General features: G+C 35.5%; 2 protein-coding genes across 3 annotated transcripts; both read left to right on the top strand.

Moving 5' to 3' along the window:
• On the top strand, positions 1-1,317 carry LOC108973382. The gene is made up of 3 exons (XM_018940626.1): positions 1-564; positions 624-805; positions 865-1,317. The coding sequence occupies exons 1-3, from the start codon at positions 117-119 to the stop codon at positions 1,168-1,170; spliced, it is 936 nt and encodes a 311-aa protein (XP_018796171.1). The 5' UTR covers positions 1-116; the 3' UTR covers positions 1,171-1,317.
• Positions 1,318-11,088: 9,771 nt separating this feature from the next.
• Positions 11,089-14,389, top strand: LOC108973379. Of its 2 annotated transcripts, none has more exons than XM_018940621.1 (4): positions 11,089-11,400; positions 11,706-11,976; positions 12,128-12,309; positions 13,628-14,389. In XM_018940621.1, exons 1-4 carry the CDS (start codon positions 11,194-11,196, stop codon positions 13,769-13,771), a joined length of 804 nt encoding a protein of 267 aa, XP_018796166.1. In that variant the 5' UTR covers positions 11,089-11,193; the 3' UTR covers positions 13,772-14,389. The 2 variants fall into 2 exon arrangements, with proteins under 2 accessions (XP_018796166.1, XP_018796167.1); XM_018940622.1 differs by having other exon boundaries at positions 11,706-11,949.
• The last annotated feature ends 12,412 nt before the right edge of the window (positions 14,390-26,801 follow it).

Consider the following 26,801-nt stretch of genomic DNA (forward strand, 5'->3'; position numbering starts at 1 on the left):
TACATACCCGCTTGGATTGTCTGTGCGAAAAGACGCACCCACAACAACACGAAACACATTCAACCAAGCAGCATATTTTGGTGAGTCGCGAAGGGTGACAAACAACTACGACGAGGATGAGGATGTTCGCCATTATGTTTGTGGTGGCGCTAACCGCTAGTGCTACATACGCTGGGACCACGCAAATGGCTCCCACCACCTCTGCCACCGATTTGGCGTTCGACATGTACAACAGCTGCTTGAAGGACTTCAGCACAAGCTGTGTACAACCGAAAGCCATGCAGTGGTTCAATCAGGCACTTCAACAAGATGAAATCCAAATCACTGATAAGTTATCTATTGTACGCACTAGTAAAGTACAGCCAATACAACAACGCTCCTACAATGCACAAGAACAATTATTCAACGATATCGACAACTTCTTGGCCACTCATGCCCTGCGCGTTCGGGCGCCTGAATTCTTCAGCACCGAGGAAGCACGCTCATACGTGCCGGACTTTTTGTTTAGCAACGCTCTGACAAAAGATTCTGTCGTACCATTAGCGGAACGTGATCCAAACCAAGGTAAGCCTTGCTATAAATTGTAAAATTGACGGCTATGATAACTCTTTGCTTCTTTTAAGGTCGTGGCATGGTTCGCAAAGTATTGTTGCCCTTCCTTATCGGTTTGAAATTGAAGACCACGGTCTTGGTGCCACTCGCTTTGGCTTTGATCGCACTCAAGACCTGGAAAGCCATGACCTTGGGTCTACTATCATTGGTGTTGTCTGGCGCTTTGGTCGTTTTTAAAATTGCCAAGCCAAAGGTAAAAATTTATCTCGCGTACTCCTGTCGTATTCTAATTATTATTTACATCTTCTGCAGATTATTAATTACGAAGTAGTTCATTATCCCCATCATGTCGAACATGTGGAACACATTGAACACATCCCACACCACATCGAACACTTCCCCCATCATGTGGAACACATTGTACCCCATCACATTGATATCGTGCCACACCATGTAGACCATCACGTCGATCACCATTTGGACTTGCCAGCACATGTCGAACATGTTGAGCACTTTGAACATCCATCGCCTACTTGGGATCCGCACGCTTGGGCGCGTTCGTCTCAAGAGCCACAAGACGCACAAGATATGGCTTTCGCTGGTCAAAGGCAACCTTAAATATATACATACTTTCACTAAGGTGAAATTTCGAATCGTTCTATCGAATGGAAATTGACGACAACGCATCGCCTTTATTATTATTTTTTTTTACTTAGGCTTAAAGACGGCACCCGTTTCCAAAGAAATTATTTATTGAACAAAACATGAAAATCTAACAAAAAGATACTAGAAAATATTATTTATTACGTACGTGTACAAAAAATTGTTAATATTTATTATTAGTGCATATGGCAACCTCGTTAAAAATGAAACATAATAAAACAAATTGAAAATTACTGATGAAATTTGTTAACCGTGTATTAATGGTGTACTCTCTCTATCATCACTTACTATTCGTATACTACAATTGACATTCGAAATTACATAAATATCATACTAAGCTGATCTTAGTTTAGATTATAATACAAATAAGTTTAATATAATATGTGTATTATGTAATTCGATTCGACTAGAAATATAAAAATATACAAAAGGATAATTTTAAACACCTTCTATTGCTTGGACTTCTCATGAAACTATCAGTAAGATGTTTTTCTGTGTGTCTGTCTGTCTGTATATACCAATCTCTTGGTTAATGAGATATAATTCTGGAATTTTGTACACATTTCTAATTTTTTCTCCCCATAAAGTATCTTTCTTGTCGGAAACTCCAATATCGAACCACAAACTGAGTGATCGAAATAAATAAGTTCTAAGGAATCTTTTGTATTCGCGAAGGATATGATAGATTCGATGTAACCGAAGTTAAAGTTTTTCCTTGTTTTTTATGTGTTTCTCAAAAAATTTGATTTTAGATTTATTAGGTCGCCATTGACTAAGTACTATCTTTATGATGGAATACTACCACAGCTAATAGTAAATTATAGTTGCAATTCTTTTAGTATTTCTCGAACCCTATCCAGGTCCTCTGGTTTGCTACTAATAAGAAACCACGATTCGTTCCGGCTTCTTGAAAAATGCAGTGCAATTCAACAAATGTTAGGATTTCGATAATACATATGAATAAAAACCGATTTATTTTGTGACGAATTGAACACAGAAATAAATTAAATAGACTTTTTTGTATATGCATGATGTCTTATTATTCTTGAAATAATTTTCCCGCTTCTAGTTTCTACGAGCACATAAGCTCCAATTTTAGGGCTGTCAAAACCATTACCTTTAATTGTATGTTTATTTTACTGATAAGAACTTTTTAACTGAAAGATGCTTAGCAAACTTCGAAGGAATTTCATACGAAACAAGTTTATAATTCTGTTGATGTTTACTTATTTTAAACAAAATACATATTATATAATAGACCCAAAAATAGTTGTAAGGTTTCCAAAAAAATTGCTTTTAAACAGAAGTTTTCGACTTATTTATCATACAGCGTGTCCACATTTCTTTTCAGCTTCTTTTTATTTTTTCTATTCAGGCTTGTACAATACTCAGCGACGGATAACTTATATAATCAAATTAATCTTCTGTACTTAAAGTATCAACGTCAAAAACGGACTAAATTACTTCATGCAAACCGACATCCCTAATTATGAAAATGTTGGCTTTTACAACGTCTTCGTTTGCAAACAACTTCTTTCCATAAAATTCTTGCAATTTATCATTTTTAATTTCCCTGTCATACGCAATAAACCCAACCTTTGTAGCTGCACAGTAAATCTCGATTACTGGGCTCTACTACAGTCAACCAACACATTGGAACCTTTTGGGAACCTTTTTGTGCAACTTACATACGTAATGAAAGTGGCCACATTTGTTGCTTTTTTTTTTACATTTGCTTAAGCATGAAAATGAAATTAACACTGACTTCACCCCTTCTCAACCCAACCTTAAGCGGTTACCCTGAATTAAGCAAAATTCTAAACAATCCACGTAATCCAAAAGATGGTAGCAGGCGTTTATCTTAGCAATTCCCGCTTGATCGGCTTTAAGTTACTTAAATAGTTAGCAGCAATAAGCTATTGAGGCGCAGTAGCTCATTTTCAGTTTACAAGGATTCAAGTACATCCTTTCGCAGCTGACGATTACATAATTGCGCTTATAAATTACTACATAAGGATAAGCATAACACTGGGGCTGCCCTTTATATTTCTAGACTGATGAATGAAAAGTAATCATGACTTTGTGTTTCTTAAAGCGTTAGTTATAGTCCTAGTTATTCCCCACGATAGTCAGTGCAAACATTCGTTTCAACTTTGTCTAATTTTATTAATATTATTTTAAGGATTTTGAAGTTCAAAAATGCAATCGAAGGTTTTGAGCGAGTAATTTGTCTTTAATATTTAAATAATATATCAATCGCCTTCTACTAGTTTCAGAATCAAATATGTATAGTACTTATTACTCGACCCCCGTTTCATCATAGGGTTTAAGGAAATTGGATAATTTTACCACCGATTTCCTTTAGTATGGACTGGAATAGTGGAAAAGTAGATTTTATTGATACTAATGATATCTGATAGTATGCGATATCTTGATCAAATCTAACTTTTTCTGGATAATGTATTCAGAAATAGTAGCGATTGCCTAGGTAATAATCTATGCCAAATTCGTGAAGAAACTTGCCAAAGAAAAAGATTTTCCATAAATGACTTAAGTTTGATGTATCATTTTGTATCACAACTATACGATGTGCTACAGTTTGTCCGATGTAAACAATTTCTTCGAAGATTAAGCGAATGTTTGATGGAGATTATACGATATACATGGCTAATCAACTCAGCCCGTCACGCTGATTATTTATATATATGTAGTTTTTTGTTTATTGAGTCCATTAATTTAATAGTTTTACACATTTTCACAACTTATTAACTCACTTAACTTATTCTAATTTATAACATTTCATTTACATTACATTATAGTTCACATTTCAATTATCAGGCAGCGGCTAGTCTGCCCCTGTTGACTACTTCAGTACTACCATGCCATTCAACTATTCTTAACTATGCTCGTCTATACAGTTCGAATATTGTTCAAATGTTGTTCGAATTATGTATATGTTCGTAGTTTTTGCCCAGAGGTGCATTTAAAAGGCATGTCCACTACGTGTGGACCTTTCACCGACAGGCTCCACTCCCACATATACTATATGTACTTTATAGAGTTTTCGACGTTTCCTTTTGAGTGTTATAAACATCCTGGCGAATTTAATATAATATGTTGTAGCCTGTTCAGAGCATAAATTCCCGTAAATATGCAGTAACGCATAGACGTATATCTCCTCTATATGCATTGTTATTATATACATATATAAGAAATTTATGTTTAGGATAGAATATTTGCGGTAACAAGTAAAATGGTTCAATTATGTAGCTAATGGATTTGTATTTCTTTCATTGTAGTCACTACCTTCTTCTTCTTCATCATTGGCGTAGAAACCGCTTATGCGGTTATAGCCGAGTTAACAGCAGTGCGCCAGTCATTTCTTCTTTTCGCAAGGTGGCGCCAATTGGAGATTCCAAGCGAAGCCAGGTCCTTCTCCACCTGATCTTTCCAACGGAATGGAGGTCTTCCTCTTCCTCTGCTACTCCCGGCGGGTACTGCGTCGAATATTGGAGTGTTTCGTCCATTCGGAGGACATGACCTAGCCAACATAGCCACTGTACTTTAGTTCGATAAATTATGTCAATTTGATGCACCTCATTGTTCCATCAAACGCGATATTCGCCATGGCCAACGCGCAAAGGACCATAAATCTTCCGCAGAACAATGAGTGACTTATAGAGTTTTATTTTGTTCGTCGAGAGAGGACTATACTTCTCAATTGCGTACTTAGTCCGAAGTAGCACTTGTTGGCAAGAGATAATCCGCGTTGGATTTCGAGGCTGACGTTTTTTTGGTGTTGATGCTGATTCTAAGATAGACGATATTCTGAACATTTTCAGAGATATCACTGTCAACAGTGACGTGAGGCGACTAAAATCCACATGCACTGTGTCTGACATTACAGGTATCGGCTTAAATGTCAACATGGTCTAAGTCAGAAATAGTGCTATAATACTCAGTTTGAAATGATATTATAGACTTTATACTAATTCCTAATATAAAGGCATTTGTTGTTCAAGCAACAAATGTCACCAGTCATTGAGTTTGGGGAGCTCAACCGTTAGTAGCAAAAGCTACAAACTCATACTAAAGTCTTAAACCTGGTATCACGGGGAGCAGTTAGCCCTTGGAGGTAACTCCAATCTGCTCATTGGGTTTGGCCCTTTGTAGAGATTCGTGGTGGCTGTGGTTTAAACCTAAATGCAGGCAGGGCATTTCGTCCGGTGTGGAGTTGCATTGCGCCCGGGTGCCGGACCCAGAGTACGGCAGAGGTTTTAGGTCGGCCTCGAACCCGACCAATGCGGTTGGTGTGTTTCCTTCCACCCGAACCAATTGGAACCAAGGTATAAGTGTAGAATTGGTTCTCTAAAGTATGAGCGCTGAATGCATTTAGGCTTTGGGGCGCTGCTCTACCCATTGTATTGATCTACGTGCTTCTAGCAATAGAAAGCACCGTAAGGCTAGGCCTTCGCAGGCAGGAACTCACGTAAATCACAACGGACTCTGTCAACAGTGACTTGGATGCCTAGTCGCGAATGCTTGATGAACATATAATATGACCCAACCACATCCAGCTCATATTTAAGGGTTTTACTCAAAATTCCTTGAACATCTACATCTATCTTTGAAATGCTAATAAAAATGTTCAGGGACTATAGTTTAGAAATACATCCAGTCCAGTTTATACACAAATCGCAATAAGGCAAGCAGAAATCTTAAAAACTAATTTGATGGTAGCACAATTGTTAGATCAGTTAATATATTATTCCGGTCAATGCTTTTGTGTTGATCGTTATCAAAACCTTTATCGAAGCTATTACTATAAACTAGGTATAGTGAAAGTTAGTCTTTCTCAGCGAATACGTCGAAAGTTTCAAGTCATATAACACTGTACCGTCTAGGCTAATACTTTTAAAATGGCATTCGCGTTGAGTACGTCAATGACAAACAACAAATAAATCAACATGCATATGATATTTCGCGGCCAACGGAACTACCGAGTGAAGTTAGCTGCGGACCTGTGAATATCACCCGTTAATGGACGCTTAAGGGGTGCGAAAGCAAACAATTTTAACTGAAAAACGCTACATGGCGCTGATTTTCACTGCGATTGCGTGCGTCAAAGAGATATGCAGCTTGGCAGCTTATTGGCCTACCGCCACTTATTGACAACGTGCAACAATGCAAGTGGGCGCCACTATTATAATTGCAGAATTGCAAATGCTATGAAAATTATTTCGATCAAAGAAAGGAGCAACCGCAAATGGTTCGAAGAAATTTTTAATGCAAAAAATGCCATAAAGATAAGCTATTAAAAATGCTATTAACAGTTCAAATGCATAAATCGAAAAAAATATCAAAAAAATTCGAAATCAGAGACAAGCAAATCAATGAAGAAATACACATTTACGCTTTTTATTACACATAATGGCGCGCTCTACGCACGCGCCCAAATACAAGGTACGATTCGCATATCTGTATATTGCTTTTTAATCGCCTCGAAAGCTGTTTTTACCTTTGAATGACTTTGACTCGAACCTTTTCAGTGCTTGGTCTGCGAATTGAACATGCGTAAGCGCTTGACGCCCAACGGCAATTGCAAGCCACTACGTATGCGGAATTGTAAATGAGCAACAGGGGCGCGCTAAGCTCCAATCCTAAAGCGATGAAAACTACGCTCCAACATTGCGGCCCCAGCGAAATCTTTTTTAAAAACCATGTTTTTAAATTCGAAATTCATATTTCACTTGGTTGGTGAATATTGGCTTCTGCACTTGGTGTTTAGTAGTGGCGGTCGCATTGTCGCTGCGTGCGATTATCTTTACTTGGAATTTCAAATGAATTTCGTGACATTTAGAGTGAAGACGATTTTCAATTTCACTTTCGTTTTCAAATGATTGGCAACAAACGTTGTGCTCACGCTAGCAATTAGATTCAGTTCACGTCATCACGCGCGCGCACACACACACGTTTATACTATATATCGAATAAATTATCACAAACGAAAATCGAATTTGTTATTTGTTTTTAATGTATTTTTATTTGTTGCTGTTTTATATAATACCAATTCACTCAGTTTTGTTTGTTTTGTTTATTTTTGGTAATCACTTTCTATTTCATTGCCACTGCTCAACATTGCTTAGCCTCTTCAGGCACTTCATAGACAATTGAAGTAGCCAAAAACAAAACTTCCACTCCACTCCAAAAACAAGGAACAGTTGCGCGTTTGATGTTGTCCAATTTTTAGCTAGTTTCACTTGACCGATTTGCCATTTTTTAGGCATTGCACGAATGCGAGTATGTGACATATTCTGATTGACGTATGGTTGTTTGCTGTCGTTTTGGTTTTCAAATTCACTGTCGATTACACAACTTCTCCTAAAAATTGCTCAGCTCTTCTAGCTGTTGTGCTCTTCAATAACCGTATGAAACACTATTGTATAAGCACATATGATTTTCAATCAATTTTTGAATTTATGGGAAAATATTTATAATTCCATAATTTTGAAATCATTAACGTTTTTATTGCTGCGTTGCGCAAAGCACTAAAATAATTGAGTAACAGAGTATAAAATTACGCTTGAATTAATTCTGAATTAGTTAAATATATTATTTCCTTCATCTGTTTTTAAGAGTTCGTTATTCAACTCATGGTTTTTGAAATACGTGAAGCAGATTAAAATGGCAGGAACAGCTCTTTTTAATTTATTGTTTTCATTTGTCTGAAAGACTCACGCGCTGCTTCTAAAATGAATCGAGATTTCAAATCGCAGCGTTTGGTCGTAAAAGAAAGCATTGTATAGTTATCGGTCGTTGCCTGATTTCTGTAATATATATAGATATAATATTCTGTAAGCAATTGTAACGATTTTGGGTATTTGACAAAACCAACCTTTGGCAACCCTCCACCAACACCGTTTAAAAGTGTTATTCGAAATTATAAATTAAAATTTTCCGTATTGTCTTCCTTTAAGGGACATCATAGTATTATCTGCCCAAATACCGTTAAAAATTCAAGAATCACTTTTCACTAATTCACCAGGTAGTTTCATTAGGGGTATAAGAATATTAATATAGGTCTTACTGTCTACAAACGTAACTATTGACTCATATTAGATTTTTTTTATTGTTGCTTTATTTTTAAAGAAGAATTACCATGCCAGTAGTTTTCAGCATTTTTTTATTTTTTTATATTACACTTACATCTTAATATTATTTAATATTACAGCTGTTCAAAAATGAGTGAAAATAATGAAGAAATTCGCTTTATTTTGAAAAGTTTGTATAAAAAAGGGAATATTGTGGCACTCCCAATGAAATTTGCGAAGATTACGGAAACGTTGCTGTATCAGTTCGTGTAGCACAACAATGTTCGCTCGCTTCCGTTTTCAAAATTTCGATTTACACTTCTATGAAAGATTTACACTGATGGCATAATGTCTCCAACGGAAGAATTGTGAAAAGTGATAAATATTTATTTATTTATTTATTGTATAAACATAGTTTAAGTTAGATTAGAAATGCGAAAAGACTTTTTCGGCTACCCAATATAACTAAACTTAATTATAATAATAAAAATATTGTTAATAATAAAAACAGCATATTTTAATTTTCTCTAATGCCCAAATATTTAAAGGGATGTCATGAGTTGATCGTTTTAAAAATCCCATTTAATATTTTCAAACGAATTTTAAAACATATACAAGTAGTTCCACAGATCTTAATTTAATTTTTTTAAAGATATCCAATTAAATATTATAAAGCCAATCGATTTTTTTTTATGAGCGGAATGGATCTTAATCCTCCTTCTGCAATAACTGTAATAATCATTTGTCTTCGTAATTTATTTTCGTCACTTGATTCGCTATCTCTATAAAAAAATTCATTAATAATATCCTAGAATTTTATTATCTCAAATAGCTTTTGAGTTACAGCCTTCTAAAATGTAATCACACAGTTCAGATAGCTAGTCAGTTATTTTCGGATCCTGTAAATTTTTTTGTTGTTTTGTTATCTTGAAATATCTTCTTTTTTTTAAACCGTCGGTGTGATCTCCGTATCTCTCCGATCTCTTGTAACTGGAAAAATACTTAATATTTTCAAAAATTTTATTGTACCTATTGTAATTGACTGTATACTATAAATATCGGTTAATATGTGGGTTATATTATTGAAACTCAGGGATTTTTGGTCTACTAATAGCATATCTTCATGTCAAAAAATCTTATCAACACTTCCCTTTGCCCCCATAAACGTACTTTAAGTATTTTCGAATTTCCGATGGACTTTATGCCGTATATATCAGTTTATATGTGAGATATCTTAATGAAGCATGACAATATTATATCCATGGGCTTAAATTTGATCAATTAAGTTCAATACTACCCGTAGCCCACAATATAAGAATTCACACTTCCGGTAGACGCTATACCGTATATATCGGCTAATTTGTTCGATATCTTAGAAAACTTAACATATTGCTATGAATATGCTATATGGGTTAAGTAGTCATTTTCAAAAGATGCTAGAAAAGCCAAATTAGATAAAAGCTTTAACAAATTCAAAAAAAAATTTCTGAGTTCTTTCCAAAAGCTAACTGGAATATTGATCCCCTATCTTATAAATGACCCAGCAAAGTTTCACGAGTGGAAATAAACAATAGTAAATAAAGCTAAGAACATTTTGTAAATTTAAGAACTTATTTCTGCTATCCCAATCTATAAACGAATGTATTTCTTTATCTATATAGCAATAGTTACGGTAATCTTTCAAAAATATGTTTTTAAACGTTATTGATAGCTCGAAGATTAATAAGTTTTCAAGAAAGAAATAAAAAGGACTACTAGTATATCGCTAGGCCACAATGAAAACATCTAAGCTGACTCCTTTATCGACAGACATCAAAAAAGTGTGAAAAAACATTACTAATTTCACTATTCATTAAGTAGTCGAATCTAGCAATCGGATATAGCCAAATTTTACCGGTTATGTTGTTATGTAGTGAATATAAATGGCAATGCGCCCCTCTAAGCTGAAAAGTTATTTCTTTTATTCTCCAACTTTTACCAATTACTAGTCCAGCTCTAGATTATTTGACTTTGCTAGTGTAGTTCGAACACAGTGTGGTCTTAATTCTAAGTACATTCTGTATTACTGCATCCAGATAGAAACTTATCGGTAGCGACGACTTTTATAGAATATATGAAATTCAGTGAGATACTAAACATTGTGGACATGCTTAAAATGCTTGTTTAGCTACAGTTAATTATGTTTAAAATTGTTATTAAACAACTTTGTAAAACTACATTATTTTGGGATTCGAGATATCTGGCCGCCATCTGCAATACTCGTATGTAAACGCTGCGCGAAACATGCTGTTGCTGCCAGTTTTGAGCATATCATTAGTGTGCGTGCTTTGCATAAAAATTGCGTTTAAGAGCATGAATCAATTCATTATCAAATACAAATGCATAGATTTCTGTTAAGTGAGCCAAGGGTTTAAAAAAATAGTTGCTCATACGCCAGCGCATACACGCACATTCGCTAATCTATTGGTACGCTCACGCTTGTCCCCACATATGTGCCACTGCACCGTGCAGTTGAGTGTCAAAGAGGTGTATTTTGTTGTTTTCTGTGCGCCGAAATTGTGCACGCGCAATGCTCGCCGGTATGTGTGCATGCGTATAGACTCTGCGCGGCAGCGTCTGTCAACTGGTTTCGGCTTTTATGTCTTCTTCCGCCATTTCTTCATTGACTATCCAATAGGTATTTGCTTTTTTAGTCGGTTTTTCGTTAATTTCATTGTAGGCATGCAGCTAAAATATGCAGTATAAAAATCGTGCACAATAGAAAAACGATTATTATTCGCAATTGTTCCTTCAACGAGGCGAGTAGCAAGAAGAGGTCGCATAGGACTTGAGCGGATCGAGCAAGGCATTTTAGTTTCACACATTCACTTCGAACCAAATAAAAAACATGGCTTCGATGCGGTACTTCGTCCTCGTGGCGCTATTGGGCTTCGCTGCGGTGGCGAATGCAGCTAACGCTATACGGCCAACGAACATGCAGGGCATGATCGATGAAGAGAATGCCAAATGTGAGAGTGGGGCTGATTCGATGGCCTGCATTAAGGTGCGCGCTATGCGGTTCATCGATGCAGTGATCAACAAAGATAACTACAAAGTGAGTGTGGTGAATTTAAAATGGTGAAAAGGCATGGTGACGTAATAGAATTACGATGTGTTAGAAGTCGTGAAAGCGGTGTAAATTGTATAACACCACTTGGTGTTTCTTTTTAAAGTAATTGGAGAATAGATTGAAATCTACCACTTCTGAAGGAGTCTGAAACGAAAAAGTTTTTTATATTTATAATAGACAGACTCAATATCAATAAACAATCATTCAATGACAATCATAAGTTATTTTCAAAATATAAGCCATTGAAATAAAACGATTATTAATTTTATTACTTTCTTAAATTTAAACAGTTCGGCGATGTAGAGGTCCGCTCCAATGGCTATCAACCTGCTGCCACCGATGCCAATAGCGCTCGCTCCAACGACGAAGAACGCGATATAGTCGATGCTGTCGGCGATTACCTGCAGGGACACGATGTTACCATGGACTTGCCTTTGGGTGATGCCAAGATCACCGTCTCTTCACGAAATTTGGCCAACGATGAGTTGAGCCTTAATGTGAAATTGGCGGGTGATGGTGTGGTTGAGGGCAAGGGTAAGAAGGGCAACTTCTTCAAGAAGGGTGTGTGTTTGTATTTGCATGCGTTTTTGTCTACACTGACACCGGAACACAGAAGTGAAAAAGCTAAATAATTAATTTTCTCTCTTACTATCTCTCCCAATCCTCCCGCCACTACCACCGCATTCATTCGTTCTCGTGCACACACATCTAGGCAAGAAGCACCGTTTGCGTAAAATGATTATGCCATTGATGGTGCTGATTCTTTTGAAGGCGATGACTGTCATCCCAATGGCCATTGGTATACTGAAGATTAAGGCATTCAATGCGCTGGCGTTGGGCTTCTTCTCATTCATTGTGTCGGTTGGTTTGGCCATTTTCCAATTGTGCAAGAAGGTAAGCCTAATCGGAAATTTTCCTGTTTTTCTTTGCGCTAATTCTAGGCTGTCGTGGGATGTTAATTGCATTGGCATGATGTACTGCCCTAAAATCAGAAAAAAAACACTAAAAAAATACATTCATAAAAAATATTTATCTCTATCGAAAGAGTTTTAGCAAAATCGCGGGCAAACAATTTGTGGACAGAAGGTATTTTGCAAAGTTGTAATGTTTGTTTTGGGTAAGTTTCTTCCAAACAACCCCGAAAACACCCTTCAATACAAAACAAACATCCCAGTACAGCCCATAAACGACTCTGTATATATCTAGGTGACACCAGCACTTTAACAGCCTTTTGAGTTCCCATATTTGCATGAACCTTATAAGTTTTTCAAATCTCATCCTTCTCACTCACATCTACTAGTTTTATTAATCAATACAAGAGTGTTTGGTATCACTATAAAACGCTACCGCATTACCTAAGCGTTCCTAGGAGAAGAAAGATACGAATATTTCACTATATACTGTAGATAATTAATATACTGTAGAAATTCTATATAAAAGTTTTTAGACGCTTTTCTATTAATGATATGAATTCCAACTGATTCTTATAATACATATATGAACTAAGGAATGCTTCTATCCACCAACTGTAAATTTTGGGCTAAAGTCTCTCAAAACGTGTGAAAATTAATTTTTTCATTATTTTCTGTTTTCATTTACGCCATTAGAACACTTCAGTAGCGTTAGTCATCTCAATGCCCGATGTACCAGCGGCAGCGCTAGTGCCGAAATTGGCTTTTGTGAAAAGGCAGAAACGAGTATGTCCCTGGTAGCAAATAATTGCCTTGTTCAAGCATTTATATCCACATTTCCCTCAACCCCCTGTATAATTATGTAGGTGATGGTTTCTAATATAACAAATCCTACAAAAACAAATTGAAACCCATTCAAATTATTTGCCCAGTCAAAACTAATTCTAATTTCAAATATCCAACAGCTGTCGGGGGCTGTAAATGTAGTTTCTAAATATATAGTTGTTCTGTGCATATATATTCATATTGAAGAATACTTTATGTAAGAATTATTAATTCTTTGCAAATTTTTACATACGTCAAAATCGTAAAAAGTTAAATGTATATATTTGTGTGTATATCTTTCCCAATATTCATACCCATATTTGTATGTAGTATATTATGTGTATCCACGTTAGAAGAACTGCTTTAAAACATGTTTTCAAAATTTTCGTTTATTGTTAAATTTTTCGTTTGTAGTAGAATCATACCAATTTTCTATGTTTTCCTTCTTCCATCGACTTTATCTTTAACACTTCTAGATCGCCGCTGAACACCATTCTGCGCACATCACTGCCCACGGCCCCTGGGATGGTCGAGCCATGGGCGTATCTGCTGCCGTCAACGAACCCGCATATCAACCTAGCAAAGACGCACAAAGCTTGGCCTACAAAGCTTATGTTTAAATGTTTTCCTTAAACTCTGAAAGTACCTCTACTTACATACCCATGTATGAACAAGAACAGAAGAAAACCATTCTGACTAAAAATAAAAAAAATCTACACAAAAAGAAAAAAATACTAAAATGAGCAAATTTGACGAAGCCAAAATGATCAATGGCAGCACCAAAAGCCACTGCAGCATAATAACGGAAAATTCGCCCAAGTTGAGTTCATCTTAAAAAAGGTAACTTGAAATTAAGCAAACAACAACAAGCACCAGAGCAATTTGTTGGGCGGAATTTTTCCCCTCTATGTTAATTGTTATCCGAAGAGTTGGGAATTTCTCCACGCCATCACTGCCTACCGCAAGCCGTGGCGTATGAGTGTTCTGCGGGCAAAAGCAAACGGAATCCAAAGATGACAGCCAACAGCAAATATAACAACAAAAACTGACTATAGCTACAAAGTCTACCACATTTACCACTTAAGCACAATACCTTTAATTGTTAATAATTAATTTATTTATTTATTTGTAACCTTATTTATTGTAAAATACACGAAGGAAATTCACCTTTTTGTATCGTTAAATTTACAGAAGATTGTAAAAGAAATTCAGCAAAAATACAAATGAAAAGTTGAAAAGATTTTTAATTGAAAAATTACGCAGGTATTGTAGTTATCATTTCGTCATAGGGTCGCTGTCCACGAGGCAGGCGACCGTACAAAGAAAGGGTCGCACAACTTAGACCTGGCATTTGGCAGTAAGTAATGATTTTAGTGTGGTCGTTGCACATAAAAAAAATCATAGATAATTTTCAAATCAAAATAAATGAACTGATGGGATGCACATATAAAAAACGTACAAAATAATAAATGAACATTGTATGTAATTAGGGTGAATAGGCGCCTCAAATCTGGTCATTTAACTAATTTTCCCCTTGGCGGCGTAATTAATTAAAATCATGTTGAACATTTTCATTTGATTTTGTCGCTTTAGTGATAAATAAGCTCCGCAGATATTTTCAATGTTAAATCAAATAAATAAAAATTTCGCACACATGCGTACAAAAACCTCAGCGATACATAAGCAAGGCAAATCGAGCTGCACAAAATTTCACTTGCAATTACAATTTCATCAGCTGCCCTTTTCTGCTTTTGCAATTTTTTTAATTTCTTTTAATGATTTTTTACATTTTTGTTTTTGTTACAAATCTTTTCTTTTATTTTTACATTCGTCGCACGCGCATTCCATCAAATTAAAACATGCGTGCAGGTATTCGTAAAATTTCACTTATGCATTCCAAATTAATTCACGTTTCTCACACGTATGCACAAATGCAAACATACAAAGAAACATGTAAATTGAAAAGTGCGAGAGCTTGCTCGTTTACTGTTGCGCCTACAATATTCCACATGCCCGCTAAGATATATATATAAATACATGCATGCTTCATAAATATATGAGAATATATGCCGATTAACACTAACTCAAATATCAATTTAATACAACAGACACTCATTCGCGTTCTAATTAACCAATTACAGCTCAATATGATTTTCGATTACGGTTTCGCTTTTGAATTAAATGGTCCAATTGATTGGCACTTTCATTTGATGACTGCCTTCATGAGCAATTAAATCCAATCAGCTAAAAAATTAATGGTCGTCAAATTAGTAAGGAACTTTGGTGTCTCTGCATACCTAAAAATACGAAGAATATAATTTGACAATCAGAACATAATTTATTCCTGTTATTTTTCTTCTTCACAAACTTTTATTGATATCTTTAACAATTTCATTTTCTTTTTTCCTTCCAACTATTTTACTCCCTTCAATTGTTCTTATATGTGCTAGCATGTTTCGTTTCTTCTTTTCGCAATGTGGCGCCAATTGGAGATTCCAAACGAAGCCGGGTCCTTCTTCACCTGGTCTTTCAAACGGAGTAGAGGTCTTCATCTTCCTCTGCTTCCACTGGCGGGTACTGCGTCGAATACTTTCAGAGCTTTAGTGTTTTCGTCCATTCGGACCACATGATTTAGCCAGCGTAGCCACTGTCTTTTAATTCGCTGAACTATGTCTATGTCGTCGTATATCTCATACAGACAATGCGCGAAGGACCATAAATCTCGTAACGTCGACTCATCAAATACTGTCATCGTGTACGGATCTGCCCTATATGGTAGAATGGGAATAATGAGTGAATTATAGAGTTGGGATTTTGGTCGTCAAGAGAGGACTTTATTTCTCAATTGCCTACTCAGTTTCAAGTAGCATCTGTTGGATTTCGAGGCTGGCATTGTTGTTATTAATACTGGTTCCAAAAGAGAGGAAATTATTGGTTACTTCGAAGTTATTACTGCCAACAGTGACCTGGGAGCCTAGCCGCGAATAGACGACTGTCTGTTTGATGACAGGAGATATTTTGTCTTGACCAATATCATCGGTGTACGCTAGCAGATGTACACTCTTATAGACAATGGTACCTTCTCTATTTAGTTTTGTAGCTTGAATTGTTTTCTCCAAGAGTAGACGGAAGAAGTAGAACGATAGGGAGCCTTATCTGAAACGTCGTTTGGTATCGAACGGCTTCTTCCCGGTTCAGACGAAGCTTTTTATGTTGCTCAACGTCAGTTTACAGTTTGCGGGGTACCATATTCAGACATCGCGGCATGAAGGCAGTTCCTTTTCGCGCCGCCAAAGCAGCTTTGAAATCGACGAAAAGGTGATGTGTGCCGGTTCTTTTGTCGCGGTCCTTTTCCAAAATTTGGCGCATGGTGAGTATCTGGTCAGTTGTTGGTTTTCCAGACACTGATAAGGTCCAAACAGTTTGTTAACGGTGGCTTTTAATCTTACTCCGAATTAAATCTTTTTTTTTTTTTGCGACAATTTTCATTTCTCAATTTCGTCATTTGTGACTTGCGAACTCAGCTTCAATTCGTTTCCAGATTAATTGGATACAAATATTTCCCTTTATTTTTAAGCGTCCAAAATTTACAGTTTTTTGCACGGCATGTTTAACATTTAAATTGTTTGTGATAATGGATGAATGGAGGCTTATTGACCCAGAAATGCGTCCGTCTAAATGGTCACATAAAACCATTATTACACAATGATTATACAATGAAACCATTTGTATATATTGCGTGAAAGCAGACTACAAAAGTGTATTCAGTTACATATTTACTGACATCACTTTTTTTTACTTGAAACATATCCATAACATAAGTATAGTATAAATACTGACATTACTGCCGTCCAAAAAGTTCGAGTTCCGTCGCCGAGTCCTTACATTCACTCCGTTGGATGAACGTCTAGCCACAATCCGCATCAAAGCTGTCACCAGATCGAAAAGCTACCAGCCAGATCGATCATGTTATGATAGACGGAAGACACGTATCAGTGTTTTAGCCATGCGTACGCTTTGAGCTCCTAACATCTACTCGGACCACTGTCTTGTTACATCCAAGATACATACCCGCCGCTGCGCAGCAAAAAAGGCACGTCAACAAACACAAAGAAGGTTCTCTCTGAGAGCACTCATCAGCAATTCGGTATAAGGGAACTGTGTGACGGCATTTCAAGCTACTTACGTACAGCTGCAAATGGAACCATTGGTTTTCGGAAAAGGCAAAAGTACAGCTGGTACGATGAGGAGTGCCGTGTCGCGGAGGAGAGAAAAACAGACTGCAATATTACAATCGACCACAACATGTGCTGGATGGGATAAATACCGAAGGTTGAAGAGGGAAGCGACACGCATTTGCAGACATAACAAGGGACGGGCCGAAATGCGGGAGTACGAATAGCTTGACAAGCTGCCGACAAGGATAGTGCTCAAAAATTTTACGAAAAAATGGGGGAGCTAAGAAGCAGAAGGTTTCAAGACCGGAGCATACTCTTGTAGAATGCCCAGAGGTTATTTAGTGACTGATGACCAGAGCATACTAAAATTACGGAAGAAACACTTCTCCAGCCTACTGAAGGCATAACATCAGGAGATAGCGAACCCCATCATGCACCAGCTTCTTTGTAGAGTATGCTCATACGGCGGTGTAAACTGACTTTTAGAAATACCAAAAAGAAGGACCTCTCCGAGGTGTTCGATACCAAAAGAGGTTTCAGACATGGCGACTCCCTTTCATGTGACTTTTTCAATTACTCTTGAAGAAAATAATTCGAGCTGCAGAACTATATAGAGAAATTACCATCTTCTATCTCTTTCACTTCGTTGGATTGGCCATGTAGAAAAGGCTTCGGTTGGAATCTTCAATTGACGCCATATTGCAAAAAGAAAAAAACGACTCTGCTATAAACGAGTAAGTGATGTCTATGCAAGTATAGAAGACCAAGATTTTTTTCTTTATAAAAATAACACTAAAAAACTCACCAAAATTTTAGTGACAATTAAATGGCTTTTAAGCAAGGTTTTTTTCTAAATAAGATGAAAGTACATCACCACAATCTCTTCTTGCTGTCCGTAAATATTATGAACACCATTTTATACGTGATTAATAAAACTTAGAAGAGTGAAAACGAGCAAAATATCTAATTTTTCTCAAAAAGTATATTTCTAGGGATTGTAGATTATACCGGCTCTTTAAATTCAAAACAGTTTCTTAATGTTATATTTGCTGTTCCCAAATTGTAACTTTACACGTAAAGCTTCAGAATTTTTCTCCAGAGATTCAGACATTTTTTTATATTTATACAAAATAACAAATTGAAATATTTTTCATAAATAAAACTAGTAGTGTTTAACTGTCACTACTTGGTAGTGGGTAATGGTTTCACACTCTAGTCAAGTGTGAAGTTTGACAACACTTCAACCGAATTTTTTGTTTGTCGGTTGGAACTGTTATCGATAATACCAAATTTCAAAACTTCTGCCAAAATGCGTTTGCGAGTAGTACATTAAAAAAGATAATTTTTTAAATATTTTCAATTAGAGAAACTGCGCTCTTCAATACCTACGGACACAGGAAGAGTTCGGAACACCAGTATTGCCGTAAATAAATTTAGAACGATATCTATTAATTAGTTTGAACATATGTATATAATTCAAAAGATCTATTTTTATATAAATTTTATTTTAAATGATAAATGATAGTTAGCGCGATTAATAACACTTCTAAATCAGATATAATCCCCGGAGTTATCTTTTTTTATAATTATGGATCAAAAGCGAAAATAAACATATATATTTGAAAGAGAAAGCATTTATTGCATAATACCAAACGTTATCGACAAATTGCGAAACATGTTGAGAGACAGCACTCCTTGGATCAGAGAATAACAAACAATTACAAGTTATGAGTCTAACGTAACCACGACTGACAGCGAACCAAATTTCAAAAGACATAGAATTTAAATTGCAAAAGAAGTTATTCCAGTTATAATATTCCAAAAAAAACTTTGTGCACCCCCGCAATCTCCTAACCGCAACCCAATTGAACACTTATAAAACATAATAGAGAGAAAAAATAGGCAACGTACTATTACAAGCAAGGAAATGATTAAGGACGAGCTTAAAGAAGAATGGGAAGTTATAAGTCCAGAATCAACAGCTTATTAGTAAAGAAAGAGCGACCCTTTGTACTAATGAATACAACTCTGTAATATCATATGTTTATGTTCCGGTTTGTATTGCACGCTAAACAGGTTGTTTTATTCCACTGTGTTAAAATATATCACAACTCTAACACGTTATGGGTCTATGACTCAAAATAATATAGAAATTATAGTTTATAAATATAATATATATATTTTTGATATGCAATGTATCCATGTGAGAGGAAAGCAAACGCGTGCATCCTTTAAAAACAGTGTTACTCGGGCAGAAAACTTTCTTGATTTAATACATTCGGATGTAATGGGTCCATTTTCGGTCAAATCGTTTTCTTGTGCTCGTTTTCTGTTGACATTCGTAGATGATTTTTCGCATAAACTGTTTGTGGTGCCAATCAAGCACAAATCAGAAGTGTATGCTGAATTTTTAAAATTCCAAAAAATGATCGAAAATCAGTGTTCGCGAAAAATAAAGGTGTTTAGATCGGTCAATGGCATCGAGTATATGAATGAAAATTTTAAAAAATTGTGTGATTCAGAAGAATTATACATCAAAAACATCACCGTATACACCTGAACAAAATGGTGTTGCTGAGAGACTAAATTGAAAAAGTGCGGTGTATATTAATTGATTCGGGTTTACATAAAAAGTTTTGAGCAGAGGCGGTGAATATAGATGAGTATATATTAAATAAAGTTCCGTTCGGGTCACACGCGAAAGGTCCCTATGAAATGTGGACTGGAAAAAACACAACTTAAAGTTTTTAAGTGTTTGGTTGTAAAGCCATTATGCATGTACCAATTGAAAAGCGAAAGAAACTGGATAATAAATCGGTTGAATGCATAATGATGGGTCATTGTAAGGCGTCCAAAGCATATAGACTATTCAATCCGAAAACGCAAAATATTTTAATAAGTCGTCATGTGGTTGTTATTGAAACAAAAAATAAAAATGTAATTGAAACGAACTATTGCTGTGAAATTCCTGACGGGTGTGAATCTTTCAACATTGACGATTCAGAAGAGGTAAAGAGTAATGAATCGCCAATGGTTGAAAACATGCAAACGGAATATATAAACAAACGCGAGTGTCAAGTAGTACAGTAATATAATAAGCTAATAGCTAAATAGTAATAAGAGGCTAATTCATCTGAATAAGAAAGTACAAACGACTCTCATGAAACTAAAGTTTCGGCAATCATATCTTAAGGCGTTCGAAAAGAATCACGGCCAAGAAAGATAGCTATAATTTTTGTGTAACTGACTTTGAATCAAATGATCCTCAAAATCTAACTGATGCTAGTGAAAATGCAGATGCTTTGAGGGTGGCAGTTCAAGCTGAAATATACTCTAACACACTCTAACAAAATATGGTGCTTAGTACAATTACCTGTTGGTAAACGTAAGGCTACATTAGTGATCAAAGGCTATAATGAGACAAAAGGTAATTGATATAAAGAAACGTTTGCTCCTGTAGTTCGATATATGTCATTATGTTTTTTATTGGCGTTAGCTGCACGGAAAGATTTGTTATTACATCAAATGGATGCTTTAATAGCATTTCTCAATGCTAATTTAAGTCATAAAATATATATGGTGCAACCTGACGGTTTTGATAACAACACTGGAGTGTGTGTAAGCTGTTGAAATCCTTATAGTGACTGAAGCTCCAGTCGATTGTGGAACTAGAAATTTAACAACGTTCTGCTGAAGTTAGGTGTTCTACGAAGCAATGTAGATCAATGTGTTTATTACAAAGTAAAGGGTAATTTGATGCTATTTGTAGCTGTGTATTTTGATGATATTCTGTTGTTTTCAAACGACGAGAAGAGTATGAAAGCGTTAAAGGACAACTTTCATTAAAAGGTGAAGTATCCTCAGTAATTGGTATGCGTGTTACTAGAGATAGTAAAAAGGGGATATATCTTCGATGTGCTGAACCCTTTCGGAATGTCTAGCAGCAATACGATTGCGACACCAATCGACTGAGTAATAAAATGTGTACAACAGATGAAACAGAGCAGCATGAAATGTCAAAAGTACCGTATATGCTGGCTATTGGTTGCTTATTATTCGCCTCACAAATAACGTGACCTGACATCAGTTTCGCAGTTAATCTACTAAGTCGTTTTTTCACAAATCCAGGAAAAGTACAGTGGGTTGCGGTAAAACGTGTCTATTGACAGCTGAAGCAGGGAAGTAGGGATCTTAACGAAGGACGATCTACGACGGACTATATGTTTAAGCTTCAGGGTGGTCCCATATCCTGGTGGATACGAAGGCATCGTAATGTTGCTTTATCAGACAGATGCTGAATTCATGGACATAACATCAGCTATTCAAGAAGCAACTTGGTTAATACGTCAATAGTCTGAATTGACATCAGTTATGGTAAAAGGCATGGCCTTGAATAACTCATATTCACCTCGTACAAAACACGTGGATATAGAGAAGCGGCAAGATTAAATTGATTTATATTCTAACGAACGAGATTTTAGCAGAGATTTTGATGAAAGGTATTGCTAAAGAAAATCCTTTTAATATTTGTAAGTCACTTGGACTTGGAGAATTAAAATAACATTGTTTTCTTTGCTATTATTTAAAACACGAAACTGCATATCAAAATGTATGCATGAAAAGTAAAGAACAAAAATTAATTTATAAAAAGTGTCGTTCAGGAAAAGTGTTGAAGTCGCTCTTGACTCGTTGTATTAATAAATACAACTCTGTAATATCATATGTTTATGATGAATTGTTGAATAAGTATGTCTTCGCCCTTCCGGTTTATATTTCACGCTAAACAGGTTGTTTTATTCCACTGTGTTAATATATATCACAACTCTAACAAGAAGTCATTAAAATACGTTGATGTCCAACTAGTTATTGATTTAAAATACTATACTTTTTAACCTTTAGCCTTTTTATCTCATATTCGTGAAGTGAACGCAGACTTTTTCTGCATGGTTTCAATGACCTTTTTATTTTTACGTGAAACTATTTTGAATTTAATTGCGCTATTAGTTCCCAATTTTATATAACACTTTTTATTCAACTGAATTAAATACTACAAAAAAAATTGAATGATCTATTTTTTCCGATTGCGATAGTAAAAACAAATTTGTATAGGTGAGACTTTTTCCGCCATGCACATATCATACCTACATAAATAAAATATGCAATTAACGGAATACTATTTAATTAATATAATAATTTAATAATTTGTATTAGAATGGGAAAATCAGAAATTTTTTCTTTTACGTAATACATATAATATAAATGGAGAAAATTTTTAAATTGTTTTATATAATATTTTATTTAAATAAAATAAATAAATAAAGAAGAACCACGAACTCGATATACTACTCGATTTATACGATATATGTATATATATACTAGTATGTCAAACTTAAGTTTATCATTGCCACTAATCGATTATCAGAAAAGAGTATATTTCGGACAATTTACTTTCTCCTCTGAATCCCCTGTTAGCAATAATATATGTATACAATTGTCTTATACATATATAATACTAGCAGACCCTGTCACGCGTTGCTGCGGCTAAATTTTTTGTTATATTACATTGTTGTAGCTCTTCACGGGGAACGGTTACCCGTTAATACAATGAAATTATTATGTACGAACGAAGACGGAAGCTGGTATAAGAATCCACTGGATTGGTAGTTGAAAGGGAAGGACTTTGAATACGATTGAACAAAATTATATAACATACTACTGAATTTGGTAAGAGTTAATACAAAAGAATTAGTTTAAAAATATGTTACTTTTTTTAATTTGTAACAATTACTTTTAAATCTTTAAGAATAATATTCAATATTTTGAATTATCAATACTTTTAATCTAAATTTAATTTTGCACTAATATCTATTGAATTTCAAGACTCAATTGGTAAACTTACACTTTCATTATACCCTGAACAGGATACATTATGTTTGTCACGAAGTTTGTAACACACAGAAGGAAGGGTCGGAGACCCTATAAAGGATATATAAATGATCAGTACGTCGAGCTGAGTCGATTTAGCCATGTCCGTCTGTTTGTCAGTCTGTCTGTCTGTATATATACGAACTAGTCCCTCAGTTTTTAAGATATCGTTTTGAAATTTTGCAAATGTCATTTTCTCTAAAAAAAGCTGCTCATTCGTCGGAACTTCCGATATTGGGCCCCTATAACATATAGCTGCCATACAAACTGAATAATCGGAATCAAGTTCTTTTATGGAAAACTTTCACATTTGACGTGGAATCGTCACGATATTTGGCATGGATTACTGCTTAAGGTAACAATATAATCTCAAAAAAAATTGTTCAGAACGAATTACTGTAGCATATAGCTTCCATACAAACTGAACACAAAGTTACTAACAGAAATGCACCTGTGAAGGGTATTGAGCTTCGGTGCAACCGAAGATAACGTTTTTTCTTGTTTTCATTAAGAACAGTATCGATTGATTTAAAATACATCAGATCGCCTGGTTGGAAGTTAATTTTGCATCAACATTTTTGGCTGCCAAAGGGGGCTATCACTGAGACAGATATGATTCCAGTAATTACTTTGTATGCTCGGAAAAATACTCTGAATCAATTCATTTTTTTTTTTTTCATAAAGAACAGTACATAAATTATTTGGCAGTTTAATGTTAGGTCTTTGTCTATGTCAGATGACGTTAACTGTTGGCTGGATCGAGTTAGCATTCAATAGATGGCGCTATGTTAAAACACACAAATTTAATATCATAATAATTAGGAATTGCTGAAACTAAGGTGTAACCTAAATTTATTTTGTATTTGAATGTTAAAATAATTAGTGATTATGCTGTTAAATTGTAGCTTATATAAAACGTTTTTATTTTTAACATAGCGCCACCTGTTGACTACTTACTCAATCCAAGCAATAATTAGCACCATCTGTTAGAATCTTATGGAGTTAACAAATAATTCTGACTGTCGAATAATAGATAAATACGTAATATACATAAATTGCAATAATATAATATTGCGATTAAATTGCACACGGAGTGCAATCAAATTTAAAATCGGTTCAGTAGTTTAGGCGTCCATTGTGGGCAAACAACGTGGCACGTGATTTTTACATATAAAGATATTCGCCAAAGATGGTAAACGACTATATCACATGTACAAATGCCATTACTTATTCGCTCTTATATTCTTCTATTTTTGGCCACCTATTAAAAATTTCTAATGCCTACCAACATAAACTAGAGTAGACGGTATCGCACCGGGAATTACTGAAACATGAAAATGCCATTTCTCATGCGAATGCTCTAAATTGTAGTAAATTTGTTGTGAATAGATACAAACGTATTTATGACAGGAATAGTCAGTTAGCAATAGTTGGTCGTATTGTCTTGTTGATTCTAACCGGCACGAAATGACTTACACCGACTAAATACCAGCTGAAAATGGAATATTTTAAAAAAGGAAGGATAGCTGAAAGTTGACAAAAACTAAAAGTCTTTAAATATTCAATTGAAACCCATTTTCTAGCAGTGCGTTGGATTAATAACTTTCGAGGATCGAGTTTTTACTTATCTACATATTACTCTAAGATCTTTTAGCGTACTTTACTGTTATACTCGTACATGTTTGCTTCTTAGTCTAATAATTTTATTTGTGCTTATGCAAGTAAAAAATGAAGATATGGATTCTTTAAATAAAAATCTTTTGCTCCCAGCTCTGTGCAAGGATGAATTTGGTTTGGAATAATAGTTTTGATAACCAAACGTTTATACATACATACGTACATATGTATCCCCTAAAACTAATGGAATTTTATATATGTATATAGGGTTATATCTTATCTTATATACAAGAATGAATCGCAAAATGTGTTGCTAAGCGCATAACTCAACAGCGCCTGAAACAATTTGGCCTATTTTTTTAAATGTTCGTTGAGGCTCAAAGATGGTTTTTACGGCAAGAAAACTTCAAATAATTGCCGTAAAACCCCCAAAAACAGCCATTTTCGTTTCCCCATACAAACGAATGAATGTTTGTTTGTTAGTTACGCAAGAGAACGGCTGCACCAATCTTGATGAAATTTTCAGAACCTGTATGCTTTACGTAAGGAAAAGTCCGAAAACTGGACAATCCCAAAAAGTTACTTTTTTCCATACAAATTTTTTATTTTTCTTTTTATTTTTGTTTTTCAATTATTTGAATCGTTCAAATTTATCGTTTGCTTTAAAAAATTTTGAAAATTGCACACAAAGTGATCAATTACAGATTGAAATTTGTTACGATGACACGAAGAGGTCGCGCTAATATCGGTCGGCGTACTCCCAGGATGTGATGACATACGTGCGGTATTATAGATCACGGTCAATCAGGAAGCGATCGTCATGATGCCATACCATGATTTTTCAATCAATGGTTACGATGTTATATGTGATGCTGTTAGATGCTAGATGTACTCAATTGAGGGGCAAAAGAGAGGAAAGATCCAATGCAATCAAATGTACGAATGAAGAATGTACTATCCACGTGCTTTTATTTTGGAAACACAAACTAGAAATCATGGATATCTACTCTATCGGCGTCTCTCACCAGAGACGGCAAAACATTCAGCATTCAATTTAGAAGAGTGAATATCGAAGTTGACAACTCATGGATCGTTCTATATTCACCTTTACTGTCTAATTCACATTCAAAACTCATATCAATGTTGAGTATTGCAGTCTAAGGAACTTACACAATCTACCCGAAAAACGGCGATTGTTTCTACCTTCGGTTGTTATTGATTAATGTACGCCGTTCAACTTCATTTGCAATTACAATTGCTGGAACATGCACACTTTTCGCGATAATCCTTTCGAGCCTTCACTTCCGCGTCAATTATGGGATACGAACAAAATTTACATTGCCGCAGACATTTTACATCGTCTTCGCTAAAAATTGGAAATGGGTCAATTCCGCTTGATACTTCCGAGGGAATTGAGATCAATACCATCCGCCGTTTATCAATTCGCGCAAGATGTACTCATCACGAATAATCGGACATTGAAAAAATGATTGTAACTACGATACATTGAGTGCACACGCAATCTTAGCTTCCAAAAATACCAATGTTGTTGACTTAAACTGGAAGATTCAAAGTTAAATTCCCGGAGACTTGCGCTCATGCAAATCGATCGATTGTCCTGACAATGAGGGCGATGGCGTGAATTATCCAGCGGAATTTGGAGAGGCTTGGTATGCCACCGCATCATTTGCGTCTCAAAGTTGAATCTATCGTTATTATGTTTCGAATGCGCCGAAACTGTGTAATGGAACCCGACTGATTGTGACGCACCTTTCGAATACAAGGGGGCAGAATGCTTGATTCTACAAATTCCTTTGAGTTCTGACGATTTGCCATTTCAATTCAAAGCCATTCCGTTTCCAATGAAAATTGCATTTAAGATGACAATCAACAGGACACAAGGATAGTCGCATAGTGTGTGGCATAAATT

Source organism: Bactrocera latifrons, unplaced genomic scaffold (assembly GCF_001853355.1).
Source record: "Bactrocera latifrons isolate USDA-ARS-PBARC rearing strain unplaced genomic scaffold, ASM185335v1 scaffold_473, whole genome shotgun sequence".
NCBI classification, from domain to species: Eukaryota; Metazoa; Arthropoda; class Insecta; order Diptera; family Tephritidae; genus Bactrocera; species Bactrocera latifrons.

What these genes read in the sequence shown, in the direction of transcription:
- LOC108973382 (XM_018940626.1), top strand. Translation starts at nt 117, where the DNA reads ATGAGGATGTTCGCCATTATGTTTGTGGTGGCGCTAACCGCTAGTGCT. An exon ending in GGAACGTGATCCAAACCAAG is followed by an intron (nt 565 to 623) that starts GTAAGCCTTGCT and finishes GCTTCTTTTAAG; the next exon opens with GTCGTGGCATGGTTCGCAAA. An exon ending in TTAAAATTGCCAAGCCAAAG is followed by an intron (nt 806 to 864) that starts GTAAAAATTTAT and finishes CATCTTCTGCAG; the next exon opens with ATTATTAATTACGAAGTAGT.
- LOC108973379 (XM_018940621.1), top strand. Translation starts at nt 11,194, where the DNA reads ATGGCTTCGATGCGGTACTTCGTCCTCGTGGCGCTATTGGGCTTCGCT. An exon ending in TCAACAAAGATAACTACAAA is followed by an intron (nt 11,401 to 11,705) that starts GTGAGTGTGGTG and finishes AAATTTAAACAG; the next exon opens with TTCGGCGATGTAGAGGTCCG. An exon ending in TTTTCCAATTGTGCAAGAAG is followed by an intron (nt 12,310 to 13,627) that starts GTAAGCCTAATC and finishes TAACACTTCTAG; the next exon opens with ATCGCCGCTGAACACCATTC.